At 38.7% G+C, this 19,419-nt stretch overlaps 2 protein-coding genes across 2 annotated transcripts in view; both read right to left on the bottom strand.

The window, feature by feature from the left end:
- Window positions 1-5,417: 5,417 nt before the first annotated feature.
- Window positions 5,418-13,661, bottom strand: LOC117380231 (uncharacterized). The gene is made up of 7 exons (XM_033976998.2): window positions 13,172-13,661; window positions 13,029-13,082; window positions 12,860-12,937; window positions 12,279-12,411; window positions 11,337-11,497; window positions 8,428-8,498; window positions 5,418-7,402 (listed from the first exon to the last, which is right to left on the bottom strand). The coding sequence occupies exons 1-7, from the start codon at window positions 13,241-13,243 to the stop codon at window positions 7,168-7,170; spliced, it is 804 nt and encodes a 267-aa protein (XP_033832889.1). The 5' UTR covers window positions 13,244-13,661; the 3' UTR covers window positions 5,418-7,167.
- Window positions 13,662-13,825: 164 nt separating this feature from the next.
- The window catches only part of zgc:153184 (uncharacterized protein LOC751652 homolog), a 35,905-nt gene continuing 30,311 nt past the window's right edge, over window positions 13,826-19,419 (bottom strand). The window contains exons 5-6 of the mRNA XM_033976995.2: window positions 18,571-18,801; window positions 13,826-17,050 (exon numbers count right to left, since the gene is read on the bottom strand). Of these exons, the coding sequence (XP_033832886.2) occupies window positions 16,613-17,050; window positions 18,571-18,801 (669 nt within the window). The 3' untranslated portion in view covers window positions 13,826-16,612. The remainder of the gene's footprint in view (window positions 17,051-18,570; window positions 18,802-19,419) is intronic.

Here is a 19,419-nt window from a genome sequence, read left to right as displayed (position 1 = left end):
ATTTACCATCAGTACAGTACACGACCTGGTCACTTAAATACTCAACACTTCACATTAATATCGGCCATTCAAGGCTGACTATGCTTCCACGCAAGGAGGTTTAAATAGGAGCTAAGAAGGACAGTCTGGCCAAGATAAAATGAGCACATAGCAGACCGCTTCTGTGAGACAAGTGACCAAAGAAACTGATAATGTTAAAGAAGGACAAACTCTGTAACAGTTGGATGACACCATAACCACAGAGAAATGTCAAAAGTGAACTGGAGGTGTCCTTGTTCAGACTATGCAGAGGAGGCAAAATTCCACAATACATCTTTTATGACCTGCACAACATGAGCAAGTAAACAAAACATGCTTTTCTATGGCCCCTCAAGCAACACCAAAAAGAGGCAGTGAGAAAGAAAAAACTAAACACTAGGCTATATGCAAATCTCCCATTTCATCTTGACTGAAGCACAAGTAGAACAGACAGGTGGAGGAGCATCATACAGCAACACTTGTAGGAGGAGGGCCATCTTTTCCACAAGGAAAAGAAGAAACAAACAAACAAAAACTGCAAAAATTGGATAATATCTGAGTCAACATTACTAAACACATCACTTACCATGATTAGAAACAATACAGGGCTTATAGCACCTCCTTGAGAAATACCATTATTTACCTTATTTTTTGTTGAAAAAACTGTTCCCATCTGAACATGAATACTTTTAATTCAATCCCTTCTTGTTATTCCCATTTTAAACAATTTAATCAACAGTCCCTCCTTCCAGACAATGTTGCAAGCCATATGTCAAAGAAGACTGTAAGCACTACCTCCTTATTTACCTGAGCGCTTCTAATATCTGTCTCTAGACATACAACCCCAATTCCAATGAAGTTGGGAAGCTGTGTAAAACTTTAAAAAAAATACAGAATACAATTATTTGCAAATCCTTTTCAACCTATATAAACCTGTATAAACTACAAAGACATGATATTTAATGTTCAAACTGATAAACTAAATTGCTTTTATGCAAATATTCACTCATTTTCAATTTGATGTCTGCAACACGTTCCAATGTGCAGGTTAACCATGCCATGGGCACTAAAACACCCCCAGACCATCACAGATGCTGGCTTTTGAACTTTGTGCTGATAACAATCCGGATGGTCCTTTTCCTCTTTGGCCCGCAGAACACAATGTCCATAATTTTCAAAAACAAGTTGAAATGTGGACTCGTCAGACCACAGCACACTTGTCCACTTTGCATCAGTCCATCTCAGGTGAGCTCAGGCCCAGAAAAGCCGTTCTTGGTGTTGTTGATATATTTTAACTTGTACTTGGAGATGTAGTGATGAACTGTGGTAACTGACAATGGTTTCTTAAAGAGTTCTTGAGCCCATGTGGTAATATCCTTTACACATTCATGTCTGTTTTTAATACAGTACCGCCTGAGGGATCAAAGGTCACCGGCATTCAATGTTGGTTTTCGGCATTGCCGCTTAAATTTGTCGTAACGGGCAGGTTTGGACCCAAAGTGCAGACCAGAGCGAGTTTAAACAGTGTTTATTTACAGGAGGTGAAAATACAGTCTTTAACAGTTCACAAAGCAGGTACAGGAACCGGGGAGCGGAAGACGGGTCAGGCAGGTGCGGTGCAGGGAAGACGGGCGGAACAGGACCAGGACGAGGATCAGGACGGGCACAGTACCGGGACAGGCAGAACAGGCGGAGACCAGAGCGGAGACCAGGCGACAGCCAGGGAGCAGGACAGGACGGAGGACGAGACGAGCAGGAGACGACACCAGGACAGGAACGTAGGAGCTGGAGCTGGGCGAGCAGAGGCAGGGGTCTGGAGAGTAGCAAAAATCCAAATAAGCGCATGCAAAAAGGCAACAGGAATCAAACAAGCTAGAGGCATTCACATTGTACACGCGGACGATCTGGCGCCGAGTGTAGTCTGCTCAGCTCTCAAATACTCAGCCGCAGGTGGTGCTGATTGCAGATGCGCTCCAGGTGCGCACGGGAGGAGAAGACCACTCCGCCCAGCTCCAGACACACAGGTAGGGGAGGGGGAGAGAGCACGGGAGGACAGGACAAACCGGCATCATGACAAAATTCAGAGATTTCTCCAGATTCTCTGAATCTTTTGATGATAGATGATGATGAAATCCCTAAATTCCTTGGGTTGAGAAACGTTCTTAGACTGTTGAACTATTTGCTCACGCAGTTGTTCACAAAGTGGTGAACCTTGGCCCATCCTTGCTTGTGAATGACTGAGCCCTTTGGGGATGCTCCTTTTATACTCAATCATGACACTCGCCTGTTCCACAGGTGAACAATTACCCTGTTCACCCGTGGAATGTTCCAAACAGGTGTATATTAAGCATTCCTCAACTTTCCCATTCTTTTGTTGCCCCTGTCTCAGCTTTATTGGAATGTGTTGCAGGCATCAAATGGAAAATGAGTGAATATTTGCATAAAAACAATAACGTTTATCAGTTTGAACATTAAATATCACATCTTTGTAGTTTATACAGTTCAGTATAGGTTGAAAAGGATTTGCAAATCATTGTTTTCTGTATTTTTTTAAGTTTTATACAGCATCCCAACTTAATTGGAATTGGGGTTGTACAACTGTACCCGTTGTTCCTCTTCCTTTCCTAAACCTGCTCTGAATAGTGACAGCCGACCTTTACTCTCAGTGTGGTACATTATTGTCTCCATAATCATCCGTGCCATGATTTTTCCCCATATATGAAGTCAAAGCTATGGGTCTAGAACTCGACGGTTTGGAAGGATCTTTCCCTTGGTTAACAGTGGGGATAATCACAGCATCCTTCCAGCTACCTCTGCCCTCCTCCCACACTTTATTAAACAGCCCTCGCAGTTTATCAGTTTCCAGTCATGCCTGACTTGGCTATAGCTGTTCATTTCTGACATAGGATTCATAGGTATCAGCCGTCCAAAATATCATTACTGACCATTTTGTTTTGGTCTCTTCCCCGTTTCCCTGCCTCTGAGAGGTTGTTTGAGCTATACATTTTTGCAAATGCTCTGGCCATAAGATCAGCTTCCTCTTCATTAGCTCAGCTCACCGTACTTAAGTACTGGATGCACCCTCACTCTTCTTATCTCTTTTATTTTCCTTATCATTCATACATTTCCTAATGGGGGTTAGTTAGTCCTGTCTCACAATATCTTCTCCAGCTTGCTCTCCTCATCTGTTTAACAACTCTCTTTACTTGAACACAAACCTTTTTATGCTCCAGTAGCTTCTGAAAATAATGCATTCTCCCTAGCACTTTAAAAACTTTATTTCTCACCTTTACTGCCTCAGTCCACTCCTCTGTCCACAAAGGGACTACCTTCTTATTCGTTCTCCCCTTGCTCCTTGGAATTGTCAAATTAGCTAAACTTTTTATCTTCTTCCTCTATATCCAACTTCCTCCACGTCTCTATCGCACATATATTTAAATATATCTCTCTTAGCCTATCACTATCATTAGATTCCATATTCATACTTGCAAGAATTAATATTCATACTTCACACAAGAACTGGAAAATGAACACTGCCAGTTGTTGATTCCTCCCGTATATCCCTCTCACAAATTCCAACAAGATGTCTTGACGGTGTAAGATCCAAAACTGAAATTCTTCCTGTATGAACATCTATTCACATTTAAAGACACCAAATAATTATCCTCCAAGACCTACTATACCTGCTGAATCTGTGACCCCCATAAGGTGCTATGTGCATAAGCCTGTCAGGATAGTTACTATATCAACTTATCATTTAACACATGACAGATGGAACAATCATAGACAAATTACCTTTTTTTTTTTTTTTTTTTTTTTGATAATTCCATTATATGGTTTGGTTTCAGTATTATCGTGTGTCGTCTATATTTACTTTAGCAATATGTAGCACTTAAAAATGTGTGTGACAGGCCTACATGTGCATTGAAATCCCCACACCAGACCACATTATTACAATGACTCCCCTGGATTTCTTTAATTTTTTCTAATTGCAGTCTCTTACAAGAATTATAAAAAAAATGTGTAACAGTGATAACTCGACCATCTATCCAAACCTCAATAACAAATGCTTCCTCCTTTCCCTGTTTACTGACCACATTTGTATCATCACAAACAGCGCCTGACGTCTTTACGCACATCTGTGTCCAGCCCATAAATGCAATCGACGACCTGTAACTTCATCAGTCTTACCGCAATGCTGTACTAGTCAGATGAAGCCATTTCCACCGCTGTGAGACAAGGGACACGTGCTTTTGTCCCACGATTGTCTTTTTTCACCGTGTGAAAAGGACGGTCCTGACGCATTAGTTTTAAACAAACACGACCTGTACAATCCAAGCTGTAACTCCAGCAAAGTTCAAACTTTTAGGGATCAACGGTGTTGTTTATTCCTCTAAATCCAGTTCGGGGTTGTTCCTTTCTTTGTTTTTTTGCCAAAAGTCCTCCACACATTAAAGAGAGCGATGCGCTGTTATCAGTGTTCAGCGCTCACAGACTGGCGCGCAGTGTATGAGCGCGCGGCATCGCAGTCAGGTTTACTATACCCACAGTTTAACCTTAAGCCATACAGTTTATTGCAGAAACGATTGATTAAAGTAAAAATATATGTATTTAAATACAAAATGTGTACTTTTAGAATTAGTTTATCAATATTTATATTATTTATATTATCTTAATTCTATTAAGAATAGATTTAGTTTTGCTCAAGGCAGATCCAAAGACCAATGGACCTTCTTGCAGCTACCTGACCCTGCAGCAGGGCGCAATAGCACCATTAGTTCCCGCTGTGATGCTCCTATCTACGCTGGACCTGTACCTCTCTTTTACCACCTCACAGCCACCATCCGCCACACTCTGGGTTTCTGTTCCGCCTCAGTTACAACACTTTAACGCACTGCTAGCTCATCTTTCTTTGCCCAGATCTGTGTGCCCAAATCACTTAATGCATCAGGGAGGACGGGGAACATATCCTCTGACAGAGTAGGTAATTGCTTTCACAAATGATTTTTTCTTCATTTTTTTTTAAATATAAAGTTTCCTGGCCTCTTTGAGATTTCCTCCTCCATTTCCACTTCCCTTTCCTCGGGTCTTAATGGATATAGGTATCTATTTATAATTATAAATCTACATTTTCAGTGTAAGTCTGCTTGATACTGAACAGCGCAATATCAATATCAGTGACTCCAGGAGTCAAATGGCGCAATCTAGTGAGTGAAGTTGGCTATGTCATGTACTTTTGCTTTCTGGGTTGTACTGATTAAAAAGTACAAATTTAACAGAATTCGATCATGATTAATTGTATGTGAGGGACTTCTTTGTACACTACCCCAAAAAGAAATTACAGTTTTACAATAAAACAGACCCAAAGGACACATATTTACGTAAATTATATATTATTTATTTCAAACCTGTAAACCATATTATTCACATGGCAATACCACCAACAATGACAGACATAAGTGCACAAATGATAACTTTGAAAATGATCACTAGGAGGTGGTTGAAGCTCTGCTGCGCTTCAGACACCCCAGTATCAAAACATGCTGCTGATTGGTTGACGCGACACGAATAGACGCAGAAAGTTAAGATCCATGCTTGACTCGCGCCGCGGGAAATGCGGGAATCGCGTTGCCCAATTCGCTTCATTTGCGCCGCAGAACTTTAGTCGCGCGTCAACGCGCCTTTCAATAGGGTTAACGTGTAAATCACTCGTCTTTGACGCCAGATTCAGCCAAGATAAAAGACATCCAGTGATGTTATGTGAGAACACAACGGGGTCAGTTTATCCTATCCAAATACAAATGGTAAAGCCATTTTGGATGCATAGAATTATTTCACTCAGCAAAAATAAATCGATTTTTGTACATGTGCTTTCATCTTGATGTGTTAATTATTAATACTTTCAATAACACTTTGCAATCCTAGTTTTGATTCATAGGATTAAACACTTAAACACACTATCAATGGTAGACTTCTCAGAGGCTGTGGGCTCTAAATAAACATGTTACTATGTAATGTCGTCGTGGTTAGTGCTGACAGATCCAGTGACTGTGACGTGTCTGTGGTCTGCTGCAAACACTGAAGCATGATCCCACATGATAACCAGACACCATCCAGTCAGCTGTGTACTCTGGGAAATACTCTTACACTTCCTCGGTAATCATCAAATGGCAACCTTAGAATACAGTAAACTAATACAAAAACATAACAACAACATGACAGTCTTAGAAAACAATAAATTAATACAAAAACATAACAATAACATTACAGCTTTGTGATGTCAGTGTTCTAGGAGAACATCAAATGATTAGACTAGCCCACTATATTTAGAATACAATATGTTAGTGTTTAGATTAAGGTTTTGGGCAATTTCAAAAACTGTCTTGACCTGGTTTATGGTTCAGCATTTATCAAAACTGACATCAATTTAACTCAAAAGAATAATATATTAAATGGACCCATTCTTTAACAGAAGAAATTAAAAATTTTGATCACTACAGAATATATATATATATATATAAAAAAAAAAAAAAAAAAAAAAAAAAAGCATGATCAAATTCTAGACTTTTTTGTATGTGATGGTAAAATTACTAGAGCCAGCAGACCAAAATCACTCCCAGGGCTGTCACACTCTTAAATGTGCGTTTACTTACACACTTTAACCTGTAATATAATTGTAAATGTAATGTAAACGGTAAAGATACAACAATAACCAAAATATGGTGATATCATAATATCAAAGGTTTCACAATATCGAGGGCCATCACAATATATCAAATTAAATCTCTTTTTGCTAAAATTCATCGTTATAGTGCAATAGCTGCTAAAAAACAGAGGGAACTATATATTTACAATGATAGCGTGAAGAAATAACTATTAATGAGGACATAGTTGTTTTGAATATGCCAGTAAAGATTTGAATTGAAGTGTTTTGAAGGCATTTTCAGATTTGAATTTAAACAATCAAACTTTAAAATTTTACTGATAATTTTGTGATTTATTGTTTGTCGAGTAGCAACGACTAACTGCTTAGAACTTGGAAAGAAAGTTGATTGATTTAACTTTTCTTTTTAAAATATAAATGTGCCTTCGGAAGATACTGCAGTGGACGTGTTTCATATTTCAAGGTTTTATACTGTCATTGCCTGTTTAAAGGCAATGGCAGTCTTTTCTGTTTGTAACCACACTAGATATGTTTAGAGAAGCGGGCTCTATGTACGTGTGGTCGGACGGGTCCACTTCCTGGTCATATAGAAACTGCCTGAGCACGTTGTATATCATCTCCCAGCTCAGGGTGAAGTGTGTCAGCTGCCCCCCCTCCTCCTCTTCCTTCTCCTCAGGCATCCGGAACATCAGACGGAACAAGGCTGTGACAGGGCCATCGCTGTGGGTGGGCAAAATGAGAGAGGAATCATTAGTACTGATAGTGGATTACAATTAGAGTAGTAGTGCTTTTAGTTTAGGGAGTGACAAAACAAATATTGACAAATTGTGCAGAAGGATATGTGAAGCGGTTGGCGTGAAAATCGGCACCTCCAAAGCTGAGGCGATGGTTCTCAACTGGTAAAAGGTGGCTCTCCTGGTGGGAAAGCTCTTGATTCATCGGTCAGTATATGTTGCTACCCTCACCTATGTCCTTTCCTTGTTCTTACCTACCTAAAGTAAGTAAGGACAAGATGGCGGATTCAAGCGGCCAAAATTAGTTTTAGTTTCCGCAGAGAGGCTGGGTGCTCTCTTAGAGATAGGGTGAAGTGCTCAGTCACACAAGAGGAACTCGGAGTAGAGCCACTGCTCCAGAAGAGCCAGCTGAGGAGGCTCGGGCATCTAAATATTGAATGCTGTATACTAGTGGTTTCACTATGTAGCACATGTTTTTGTCCTCCCTTGTGTCCCGCCTCACTTAGAACTATGTACATTTGTCATGTTGGAGCCCCCACTGGTTTAGCCTGGGTTTTGACTTGAAAAAGTTCTGTTATAGACCCGTTTTAGATGGCCAAATATTTGATTCAATCATATTTGATGAAACAGATGTGGTGGATTACAGTTTTATAATGAATTTGCTGTGTTATTTCATTTAAAGTGTATGTAAGATAATATGTAACTTTCTGGATGTGGAAGGTAAACTGCATGATTAATGAGAAAATAAAATAAAAACAATACTTTTGAACATTCTTCATGGAGATAGATACAATTTATGCCACATTGTAGAATATTATAGCCAAAGAAACAACATTTCCATGGAAATAAGCAGGAGGAGGTCCGGTTTGTTTAAATACTGATATTGTTCCTTTAATAAACTGATAACAACCGTAATATGGCCTCGATATCATAAGCCTCATGTTGATATAGTAGATGAGATTAAACTGTAATTCCCAACCAAGGTTTAAAACTAGAACTAGTAACAATTACCTGTAGTGGTATATTTGACTCCTTGAGAAGTATCTTCCCAGGGCAGGGGAGTCTCTAAAGAGGCCATCCAGCTGGAGGGAGAGGCAAAAGAACATAAGCCACTACATGTTGGGGATGCGTAGCTTGCAAAAATGAACTCACCACTGTATCCATATTTTAACAGTAAGCTGCTGTTTGACAACTTTAAATCCTCAGTTAATTTGAACCTTGATATAAAGTATTTTATCACACAGCAAGGCGAGAGGAGGAATGGGTTAATATTTTACCAGTGCACTCAAGTATGTTTGCTGCTGCCTTGTTGTTTACCATTAGCAGACAGAGCCACATATCATTCAGTTTGTCTTTGTGTTTTAGGCTACAGCTGTTTCCTATTCTGTATTTAAGTCATTATAGTGAATGAAATGAGCAGAAAAAGTGATTATTCTGTGAGGCTGAACACAAAAAATAGAGCTTAATGCCTTCATTTGAGAGATTACAACTTTGTGTTATTTTTAGATGTTTTCAGCAGCTTTTTTGTGGCCTTTTGAATATTATGAACTAAAACTAATACAACTATACACTCAATATTCTAATTTTGCATATCTCCAAAACATATATATATAGAGTCTGTGGGAAGAGCACTAGTGAGTAGTTAAAATTGTCAGGTATGAAAACAAACTAAACCTTGGTCTGGAAAAAGAATCTGTTAAAATAAATGAATGTAAGACCAGATGAACCTCGTTAGTTTTAGTGTAGCAGAACAGCCACTTTCAGTTGTCTCTCCATCTCAATATTGCACTGCATTTGAATTTGAATTGTTAATTGCAACATTAAACATTCAAATCATTATATTGTATTTTAAAGTCCAATTGACAGATTGGACTGCTCATGTCACTAAAACACAGTACAATAATTATATTTAATATTTTGCAAAAGAAAGCAGTTACACAGAGGAGGTGACAGTTTTTCAATAGAAAAAAAATCCTAACTGTAAGACTGTTACCCATAGAAATGACTGTTACATAACAGCCATGTTGTACACTCCTCTTTTGTGCACAGGAATCATTTGACAAATAAAATGATAACAAAGTTCTTTTATTTTGTTGAAATGATGTTTAAAGTATCAAAAAATGTGTTTCTTTAGTGTAAATTGTGCTGAACTTTTGGATAAACTCCCTACTGTGATGTCATAAACATGATTTGGATCTCTTTATTTTAAAGTGCATATGACAGGTTATTATTTCACTAAAACATAGGTGACATAATTATATTTAAGATTTCACTAAAATGTTGCCTAGTCTTTTCTATTTTTTTCATTTTGATGATGTTTAACAATTTTACTTCCTGTTTGGACACGGGCAGCAGATGTGACATAAGTAATTCCATGATTGTTAGCGACCCTGGGCAATAGTAGCTTTAGCTTGGTAGAGACTTTATCCACTGGTTGATGGTTCAAATCTTGATGCAAACATCGATTATACAATAGTTTTTGTTTAGATGCACATTCCACAGAAGGCAGCAGGTGTTTGGAGCTCTTCAAATTTTGCTGTTATTTTTTTCAAATTGTTATATATTTTGTTGTTTTGTTGCTATTCTTCATATTTTTCTTCACAATTTTTGATAGATACTATAACTAGGATAGTTTATACAAGAAAAGATTTGCTGAATCTACGAGGGAGCGGTATCTGGTGTTCATCATTTGGTTCCAGTGCACATAAAAAGGAGACACACAGGCCGCAGAGCTGGGAAACAAAGGAGGAACAGGAGATGGAGGAATAAGCCATTTGTGCCAAGGATTTTAGTGGGAAATGTAAAGCCCTTGCCAAATAAGACTGATGAACTAGAGGCTCTGCAGCATTTTGCTTTTCACTGACTCCTGGTTAAACAATAACATTTCAGACTCATCTGTGGACTTAAATGGAATCACATTGATCAGAACAGATAGAGATGCCTCAAGTGGGAGAAATAAAGGAGTAGGACTTGTTGTGTAAGTAAAGAACTGATGGTGCTGTCCAGGGCATATAATGGTAAAGGAGAAGATCTGCTGTCAAGATGCTAAACCTGTGACTCTGGGCCTGAGGTCAGACAAGAAGGTTCTGACATGTCATTGTGGTTACAGTTTATATTCAACCAAGAGCTGTACCAAACACTGCCTGTGACACCATCAGTGGAATTGCTTAGGACTTAGGAGTCTGGGGGTGGACTCATCCTGTATTACGTGGATCTCTGATTACCTGAGAGGTGGAGTCAGTATGTCAGGCTGAGGAACTGTGTCTCAGAGCGTTATTGTTAGTAGCATGGGGGCTCTTCAAGGTACTGTTCTTGCTCCATTCCGCTTCACGTTATACACTACTGATTATAATCATACCTCTGAGTCTTGCCCGATTCAAAAATACTCTAATGGCACAGCAATTATGGCTTGCATCAAAAATGGACAAGAAGAGGAATACAGGAGTCTTAAAGAGAACTTTTATAGATGGAGCTAAGAAAACAGTCTCATTCTAAACACCTGCAATAATGGCAAATAATAAATGCCATCACTTTTATTTTGTTAAATTGTTTAAACTGTTGCTGGATTTTGGATGGAATTTTCCATGTTGTTGACATACAGTAGGTAGAGGTATTCCATTTTAGAACTACTTCCTATACCGGTATTTTAGCACTTTTCTACTCAACTCTTTTTCCACTGCCACTTAACTGATACTAAACTATGATAAATATTTATCACAGGTACTATCTCACCAAACCAAGTCAAAATTAGAAAAACATGAAAACCTGTCATATGCACTTTAAAGACATGTGGTTGTATTGTTATCGTAATACACATAGTGATCACAAATGTATGAAACAGCTTATTTGCTTTTGTTGACTTTTTTTTTTTTATTATTTTTGATTGACATACTGAAGACAAACTACTATTAAATACACACCTTATTTTCCAGTTCTGCAGTAAGCGATGGACTCCCATTGGACGTCAGGTTAAGGAGCTCTTCTGTGAAATTGAAATTGGGCAACCGGAAACTCCCACTAAAATTCCGAAGCATTCCAAACTGCGTGGGGTCATATTTCTCGTCAACGTCTTCGTAAATAACTATAATGAAAAGAAAGCAGAATTTTAACTTCCCTTTAGCAGTGAACACACCACAAGATTCTCCAGTGTAGTGTCTTAGCAATTTGACCTGCAGTTTGACCTCAACGTGTCAGCAGTTCTTGCACAAGTTAAGACACAAGTGACTGAAAGTATAGTGTAGCCTTTAAAGGTTCACTGTGTAACTTTTCTGTTGGAGGGTCCTTATTGCCTCCATGGATATATAACCATTATGTCTACAATGTTCTACAATATGCCATTAAACTAATCTATCTTACATTAAATTATTGCAAGTCTTTCCAGAGATCTGACCTGTAACTTGGCCTTTCTCCATGGAGATAGATACTTTTCATGTCACACTGTGGAACATTGTAGACAAAGCAATAACATCTCCATGGTTACAAGCAGCTAACAGGCAACAGAAAAGTTGCATAGTGCACCTTATGATATAAAAAATACAGACAGATGATATTATGGAGTTGCCAGGAGACCCTTAAGATAGAGGTGGGCGATACTGAAAAAACTGATATTTACACCAACCTACTACAACCATATTCAGATATTACAGCAGTCTATCAAAAAGGGGCTCGAGAGACAAAAGAAAGAAATGCAACAAGTTTACTTTTTCATTTCAATCACCTCTTCTTTTTTATTTAGCATATCTCCAAAACCTCTATCTCTAAAGGACCATCTTAAATGTCAAATGATTTAAAAAACAATACTCTACACTTTCTGAAGACAACTCTCATATATAAAACAATGATCATCAAGAAATATACTCTACCTGTGCATAAGAAAAGTGCCAGAAAAATTAAAACAATGATGGTGATAAAAATGAGGAGGAGGACAGCCCACAGTGGAACTATATCACAAACTTTTTCACTTAGCTCTTCTTTTAACCTGCACACAGCACTTTCCTAGGAAACAAAACAAAACATTGATTTAGCCAAAGCAAGACACTGCAGATGAATAGGAGATACATACATTTATTGTGATTGGCTAATTAGATAGATAAAAATAATAAAATATAATAATATTGCCAAAAATTATCATTGAGGTATTTCTAGGAACTAAATCAGAACATTGTATTGAGCTTGGGAGTTTGAGTCATTTTTTTGGACCAACCACATTTGGTATTATACAGTTGGCATTTTGAATATCCCACTTTGAGTAAACTATAAATATTATTTGAAAACTATGTGTAAATGCTCTTTGTCTTGTTGGAAATGTAATGTCTGTTCTGATATTGTATGATAGGCATAACATATAATGATATAAACACGGGTAAAATGTCCATGTTAAGAATCACATGAAATTGACTCACACTATAAATACATTATTACATTGTGTGTGATCATGTCCGACCTTTTTCTTGTTTGGGCTCGTCTGAGCTTCAGTGTCAGGACCAGGCACGGCATTTCCGTTCGCGGCGGCAACATTGTGCTTAGTAGATAAAAGGACATGGGTTATAGACTCAGTAATGGATCTAACACCTGTACAATCTTCAAATGCGCACAGTGAATCAAAGGCTCACCTCTAATAATGCTATTGATTCTGGGTTCCTCCTTGGAGCGCTATCTACACGATCCTGTAATAGATCATATATTAAAAAAAAAAAAAATCCCCAAAAATATAATGTGACAAGTTTATTTTACACAGTGATTACGAAGCACCCACCTGTCCATTTAGGCGCGCTGCTGCGTCAGATACAAGTGTCATTTCAATTACAGCGATAGTGCGTCCTGTCATGGTTAGTTTGCCAAAGCTACATAACTTATTCCATTGGTATCGCGCCTTGAGAAGAGTTTAAACCCGGAACTGTCTACGCGTAAAATAGTGGCACCGCAACTTTTCCAGTGCAAAGACGTAATAAGACCAGCCACGGTAATAGTTCCTTCAAATGCGCATTCCTTGTCGTTGTTGGCGTTAAGACCGGGGTGGTTGGGGAGTCTTCACCCCGGGACACCTCTACTAACGTGCGGCGGAAAAGTCGCCAGGGGAATTTCCTTAAACTTTCGAGACGGGACACGCAGGCTGCGCAGGAGCAAGGCGTTGTCTATCTGCCGCATAGGTATTCGTGGGAGTTGTGGCCGCAGGCAGATACTGGAGTGTCTTTCCCAATGACGCCCACTGCGAGGTAACCACAGGACGTAAATGGTCAAATTGAGGCGAGAGATATTAGCTGCTCTGGGAAATAAAATGGTCCTACTCCTCCTTTATCATTCTGGGTCAGAGGATTGCCTATTTGATGTAAGAGTGGAAGTTTTATTTGTTTAAACTAGGAACAAACATTTGAGTTATGCAAGTACAAACATTGTAGCCATCTGGGTACTGTTTTCTTCTGTCTTTATTGTGTATATGCGTGTGTGTGCCACAGTATGGCTTTCAACTAGTATATTTACATGAAGACAAACAGAGTTACATCTAACCCCCTCACTGTCAAAATGTTTTTATGGTATTTTTTATTTTATAAGGAAAACACAAGTAATTGAATAAATGCAAGGTAGATGACGTTCTATATTGGGGAATATTACAAGCAAAGATATAACATCTCTATGGAGACTAGCAGGTAGTGGATTCCCCCTCCCAGAGTTTTCATAGTGTACCTTTAAACTACAACAGGAACAGTTAAGTGGGCTATGCAAATTAGCTGCTTTGGATACAGGACACCATATACCATTTGTTTGGTCTTTTCATGGTGAATGGCTAAAGTATCACATTGCATAATTACTGCATAAATATACTGATTTTGGTAACAAGTAATAAAACATTTTGTCATAAAGTTGTCATGCTTGGAACCTCCAGCAGAGGTCGACAAAACTCCATGTCCTTACACTACTCGTTCATGCTAAACTGGATAAATGAACCATAATCTAGTCAGAAGGGACAAAATACCCCAGGTCTCTCTCAACAACAGATACACAATAACTTCAAAGCATAATATGTTCACTCTACACACATTTGTCTTATTTACAACTTTAATTATTTGCATAATTTCGAGGACCTGAGCCACTCCACAGTGCAGAGGTATAGATACTTTTGAGTACACAAAATACAGTAAAAGCAAATCCAAGAAAAACAAAACTGTTCTCCAGTAAGATAGGAATGCAAGGTTCACACCGCCTACAGTGACAGAAACTCGGATTTCAAAATAAATACCTGCTAACATGAACTAGTGAAATACAGAGGGCATGTGCTCTTGACAATGATTTGAGTATAAAAGTATTTCTTCATATAAAGTAAAATACTATGTAGGCTGATATGGAAAGAGCAGCAGCATTGGTTGAAAACTGCCAGTGTTGTCGACCTGTTCTTAAAATGGAGACAAGTACATAGATAAACAGAAAACCACAGGGCATCCATAGAAAGTTGCCTTAAAAAACAACATTTGAAGTTACACTTGGCTGCGTGTATATAGTAACATTCTTAGTCATGGGTGTATTTGGATAAAACTGAAAGTAGAGATGCACTGATAATGATTCTTACACGTAACTACTGATAAAAATAAATGAAATGATCATCATATAAAAAGCCTTTTTGGAACAGTTTGATCTATTTCCTTAAGAAAAGATTCCGTGTATTTGGTTCTAGCAGATACTCAAAAGCAAAGTATTGGCATCATCGGTGGTGGAACGTAACAAAGTAAAAGTAGTAAAGTACAGTACTTAAATACATTGTCTGTACTTTACTTAAGTAAATTTTACAGTGGAAACTTTACTTTTACTTCACTACTTTTGAGAGCAGGTATCTGTACTTTCTACTCCACTACATTTTTGAATTGGACATTTTTTCATGTGATTTGAGGAGTTATTTTTATCATGTTAGTGGTAATATTCTGACTAAAGTTGTTGAGCTCAAGCTTCAGCTTCGAAGCTGCATACACAAAATTCATAACAAAAATTAAGAAACTAATTCATATTGTTACTGTTGACCAAAATATCTATAATTTTTAATCAATATCACTACATTTGCACTTTAAAAAATTAGCAACACTTATGTGAAATATTTTCACTTTTGACTCTTTAAGTATTTTTTCAAGTGATACTTTTGCTTTTACTTGAGTCACTTTTTGCTTCTGTATTTGTACTTTTACTTAAGTAACAGAACGGAGTACTTCATCATTACTTAAGGATGTGTGATATTTCGGCTCTTAGAGCAGTATTGGTGGTAATCTGGAATTGTAGGCGTTTCCCAGATATCGGTATTGATCCAATATTGAAAATTTAACAGATATTTGGCACCAATATTTTCTTCATGCCCAGTTTGTCCTCAAGTATATCAGATTTGTCTTTTTGAAAAATGAACAAATGAGTAAAAATGGAAATATGGCTGTATGTTTAAAAATAATATATATTTTTAGATCCAATTTCAATTTTTCTGACAAGCATTACAACCGCAATTAGATTTGCGGTTTATGTTTTAATAATAGGATTCTGTCCAAAGTTAATATTTTAAACGTGTCCGGAACTAGGCCTGTTACGATAATTACTATATTGACTTATCATTCAATATATGAATGCTGGAACAATATATTTTGGGCTCAAAATTTATCGTGTGTACAATTTCTTTCAATAATGGGGAGCTTTTTGCCATTTTTATGTAATACGATAAGATCTGAGTTGCAGAGACTAGATTAAATAACTTCTGTTGTAAATTTATAGTCATTCTGCCATTTATTTGTTGCAGCTTAGGCTTTTTAAAGATGATACTGACTATTTTAATTGTTTTACTGAGATTATCCTGCTTTCTGCCAGAGGCATTAAGTATTTTCACTATAATCGTTTATCGCAATATTTCTCTGTACAATATATTCTGATTAAAAATGTGTTATTGTGACAGGCCTATCCAGAAGAACTGATGAACTAATACATGATTCATATTTCTGAAACATGCTTGTACGGATCTAAACTACTGGGTTAGCAGTTTTGATACAGAATAAGACAGGAGATTTTGTTGAAAAACTGCATGCTTTGCTATTCGCTAATTGCATCCATTCAAATTTCAACCCTACTCCAAACTGTCCACTGAAAACCTTACTATCTGCTTATCCAATGCTTGTAGCTCATTTGGTGTGTTGTGTGTCAATAAAAGCATTGAAAAACAAAGCATTTTCACAGTTCAAATTCCTTCATTTCCATCCTTATCTGCTTCCTCAGACCTGGTCTCCATCTTCTCCTCGCTCCCCTCTCCCTCATCGGCACAGTGCTCCGAGGGGGGCTTCTGCTCTTGCTCTTCCTCTTCCTGTCCTTCTGCTGTTTTCCCCTGCTCCTCTCCTGTCTGCTCCTCCGACTCTGACTTCTCTTCTGGATGACCCCGTGTCACCTCCTCCTCCGCTATCGTGTCGCAGTCTCTATCTCCCTCCTTCTCCTGCTCGCCTGGCCCGCTAGTGGCTTCCTCTGTGGGGCTGGGGAAAACCTGATCGCCGAGGCCGTTCTCGGTGGGGTGGGACAGTTCACATGGGGAGGCGGAGCTCTCGGGGGACGTGGGCTCTTCTCCAGCCGATTTGCGGTGCTGTCTGGTGGGAGGGCGGCGCTTGAATGACAGGCGCGCTCGGGTCTACAAAAAATAGATGGGGTTAGACAGTGTTTTCAAATATTAACTAGGGTGCATCTCCTTCCTGCAGGTGAAACCAGAAGAGCAGACATTTCAGTACTGGACCTTGGTAACTTTGTTGTTTTTAGTTGAAAAGATTGGTGTTTTATAATTTGTATTGATAACAAATAAACCTCACTTGTTAGGGAGAATTACCTGGATAGTGTCATTGTTCCTGTCCTATCTTGCCTACAAGATCACAGCAAGTTTGTTTAAATGTTTTTTTAACATCCATTCTATAATCTAATTTATAACAAGGGTGACTGGCTCAGTATTTAGAGCAGTGGTTCCAAACCGGTCATCTGAGCACTGATCCTCACTCAGACCACCTCACCCACCTTGCTTTGCAGTATGACGGTGTTGTGTGCGTGAGTGGCTACAGCAGCTGCTTAACACCACCGAGCGTGGAGTTAATGAATAATGCAATGTAAAGCACTTTGGGTGTCTTGAAAGGTGCAATATAAATCCAATGCATTATTATAATACATATTCAAGTCCTCAACAATGTAACTCTAATGTACTTTATCTCTACGTAAGTCTTGATCTCAAGTTGTTAGTACTGCCTTATACTGAAGTAACAATAAATGTTTTTAGGCATAGAAGCAAACATGCAGTACAATATTGTAAAAATCTCTAATAATTATGTAAGAGACAGTGTTTGAACAGAATAGCTCAAACATGCTGTCTAATTTATAAACATTTGATAGAAACACATTAACAAATTAAGATAAAATGATTCCTATTACACTTATTGTAGTAGTTAAACATGCATTTTTAAATGTATTTAATTTTGCCTTCTGTGCCAGCTCTGGGTCATGGGGTGCTTACGCTTATCCTAGCTACATCAGGCTGAGGCAGGGCAAACATGGTCTGGACAATGATCAGTAAACGACAGGGATTACACAGGGAAACACTCAACAAACAATTCACTCATGGCACTATGGCCTTTTAGACTCACTCACATGTGTACCTTAATGATCATTTTGAATAGAGAGCAGATAACTTGCGTGATAATATATATGAAAACCTTTGTTGCTAGAGTGGGATGGCGTGAGTGATTTGGTCAGGAAGGTGCTCAGGGACTTAAACTAGGTTAAAGGGATTATCAGGTGCTCCAGTGCCATGATCCAGGCCCGCTTAAACAGAGGAGGGGAGGAGAACCTCCTGAGCTACACGTCTGCAGGACATCGCATGTGTCCAGCTATGACATCATCACTCAACCAGCCAATGAGAGGGCAGCGGTGAAGGCCTCGCCATGTGACCAAAACTACTGCATTTAAATCTGCTAATCAAATTTTCTTTTATTTACAAAAATCTTATAAAATAAGAATTTAGCAACCCGATAGCGTACATAAAGAAGTTCTCAAAATGTGTGCATATTTTTAATTCTCTCTGTCTCATTTTTCAGCGGTTGTGTTTACATGTGCACCCACTTTAATATAACTACCACCCCTTGCACATGTATAGCTGTATGAGTCTAATACCTTATTGAAGTTGGGCAGAGTGGTCCCTTCCGGCGGCGTCTCGAAGCCCACGGGCTCCTCCTCCTCACTGGATGGCTGTGGGGGCCTCAGGCTGGGGCTCAGGGGTGTCAACGGGCTCAGGGGGCTCGGCGGGCTGTGTGAGCTGGGCGGGGACAGGGGGGGCGGCTGCAGCTTCACGTCTGGACTCTTGGGTGAAGGCAGCAGAGCAGTGGGTGACAGAGCTAAGTTGGCCTACAGGGAGAGGGATATTTTCAGGCTTTTTTCTAACGACTCACATTCTTATAGTTCACCAATTTGTTTTTTAGCGTCTGCTATTGTCAGAGTGAACTACCCTAACAGCACTGTTTCAGAGACTGCAGGCCCAAAACGCTATGCTACGTGTGCTCCAGGACTCCAGGTTTTAACTTTCCGATATAGGCGACACTTTGAGGACATTTGCCCATTCAAAAGATATTATAGTTTGTTTTGAATTGTTCATTTCTATGGCAATGGTGCTAATTTTTCATAAATCTAAAATCCATGGAAGCAGCTAAACACAACTAAAACAATTTATGTTAAAGCCGTAGTTCAAGTTTTCACAGGCATTATCTGGCTGTCTGAATAGCGCCAGATCTAAACCACAGCAAAACATTCCAGATCTTAATTGGTGTCTGGGAATAACTATAAACTGTATATATGAATATAAATAGGAAGTAATCATGGGCATACTTCCGGCTCCATTGATTCACTTTATGTTGGAAAATTGTCGTCCCTCTCTCCATAACTGCTGCTGTGAGCCCTGTCATTTTGGTCTTAAAATGTTCGTATTGACCCGCTCTACATTATCCTGTTTTTATTTCAATTGTGTCC

Source organism: Periophthalmus magnuspinnatus, chromosome 13 (assembly GCF_009829125.3).
Source record: "Periophthalmus magnuspinnatus isolate fPerMag1 chromosome 13, fPerMag1.2.pri, whole genome shotgun sequence".
Taxonomy (NCBI): domain Eukaryota; kingdom Metazoa; phylum Chordata; class Actinopteri; order Gobiiformes; family Gobiidae; genus Periophthalmus; species Periophthalmus magnuspinnatus.
Note: the sequence above shows the minus strand (reverse complement) of the source record. Positions and strands in the feature narration are given on the sequence as shown.

Bases quoted from the DNA above. Each gene is read 5' to 3' on its own strand.
- LOC117380231 (XM_033976998.2), bottom strand. From the start codon at position 13,243: ATGACAGGACGCACTATCGCTGTAATTGAAATGACACTTGTATCTGAC. The intron at 13,083-13,171 runs GTGGGTGCTTCG...GATCTATTACAG, and splicing joins CAGCGCGCCTAAATGGACAG to GATCGTGTAGATAGCGCTCC. The intron at 12,412-12,859 runs GTCGGACATGAT...TTTGTTTCCTAG, and splicing joins CGAGCCCAAACAAGAAAAAG to GAAAGTGCTGTGTGCAGGTT.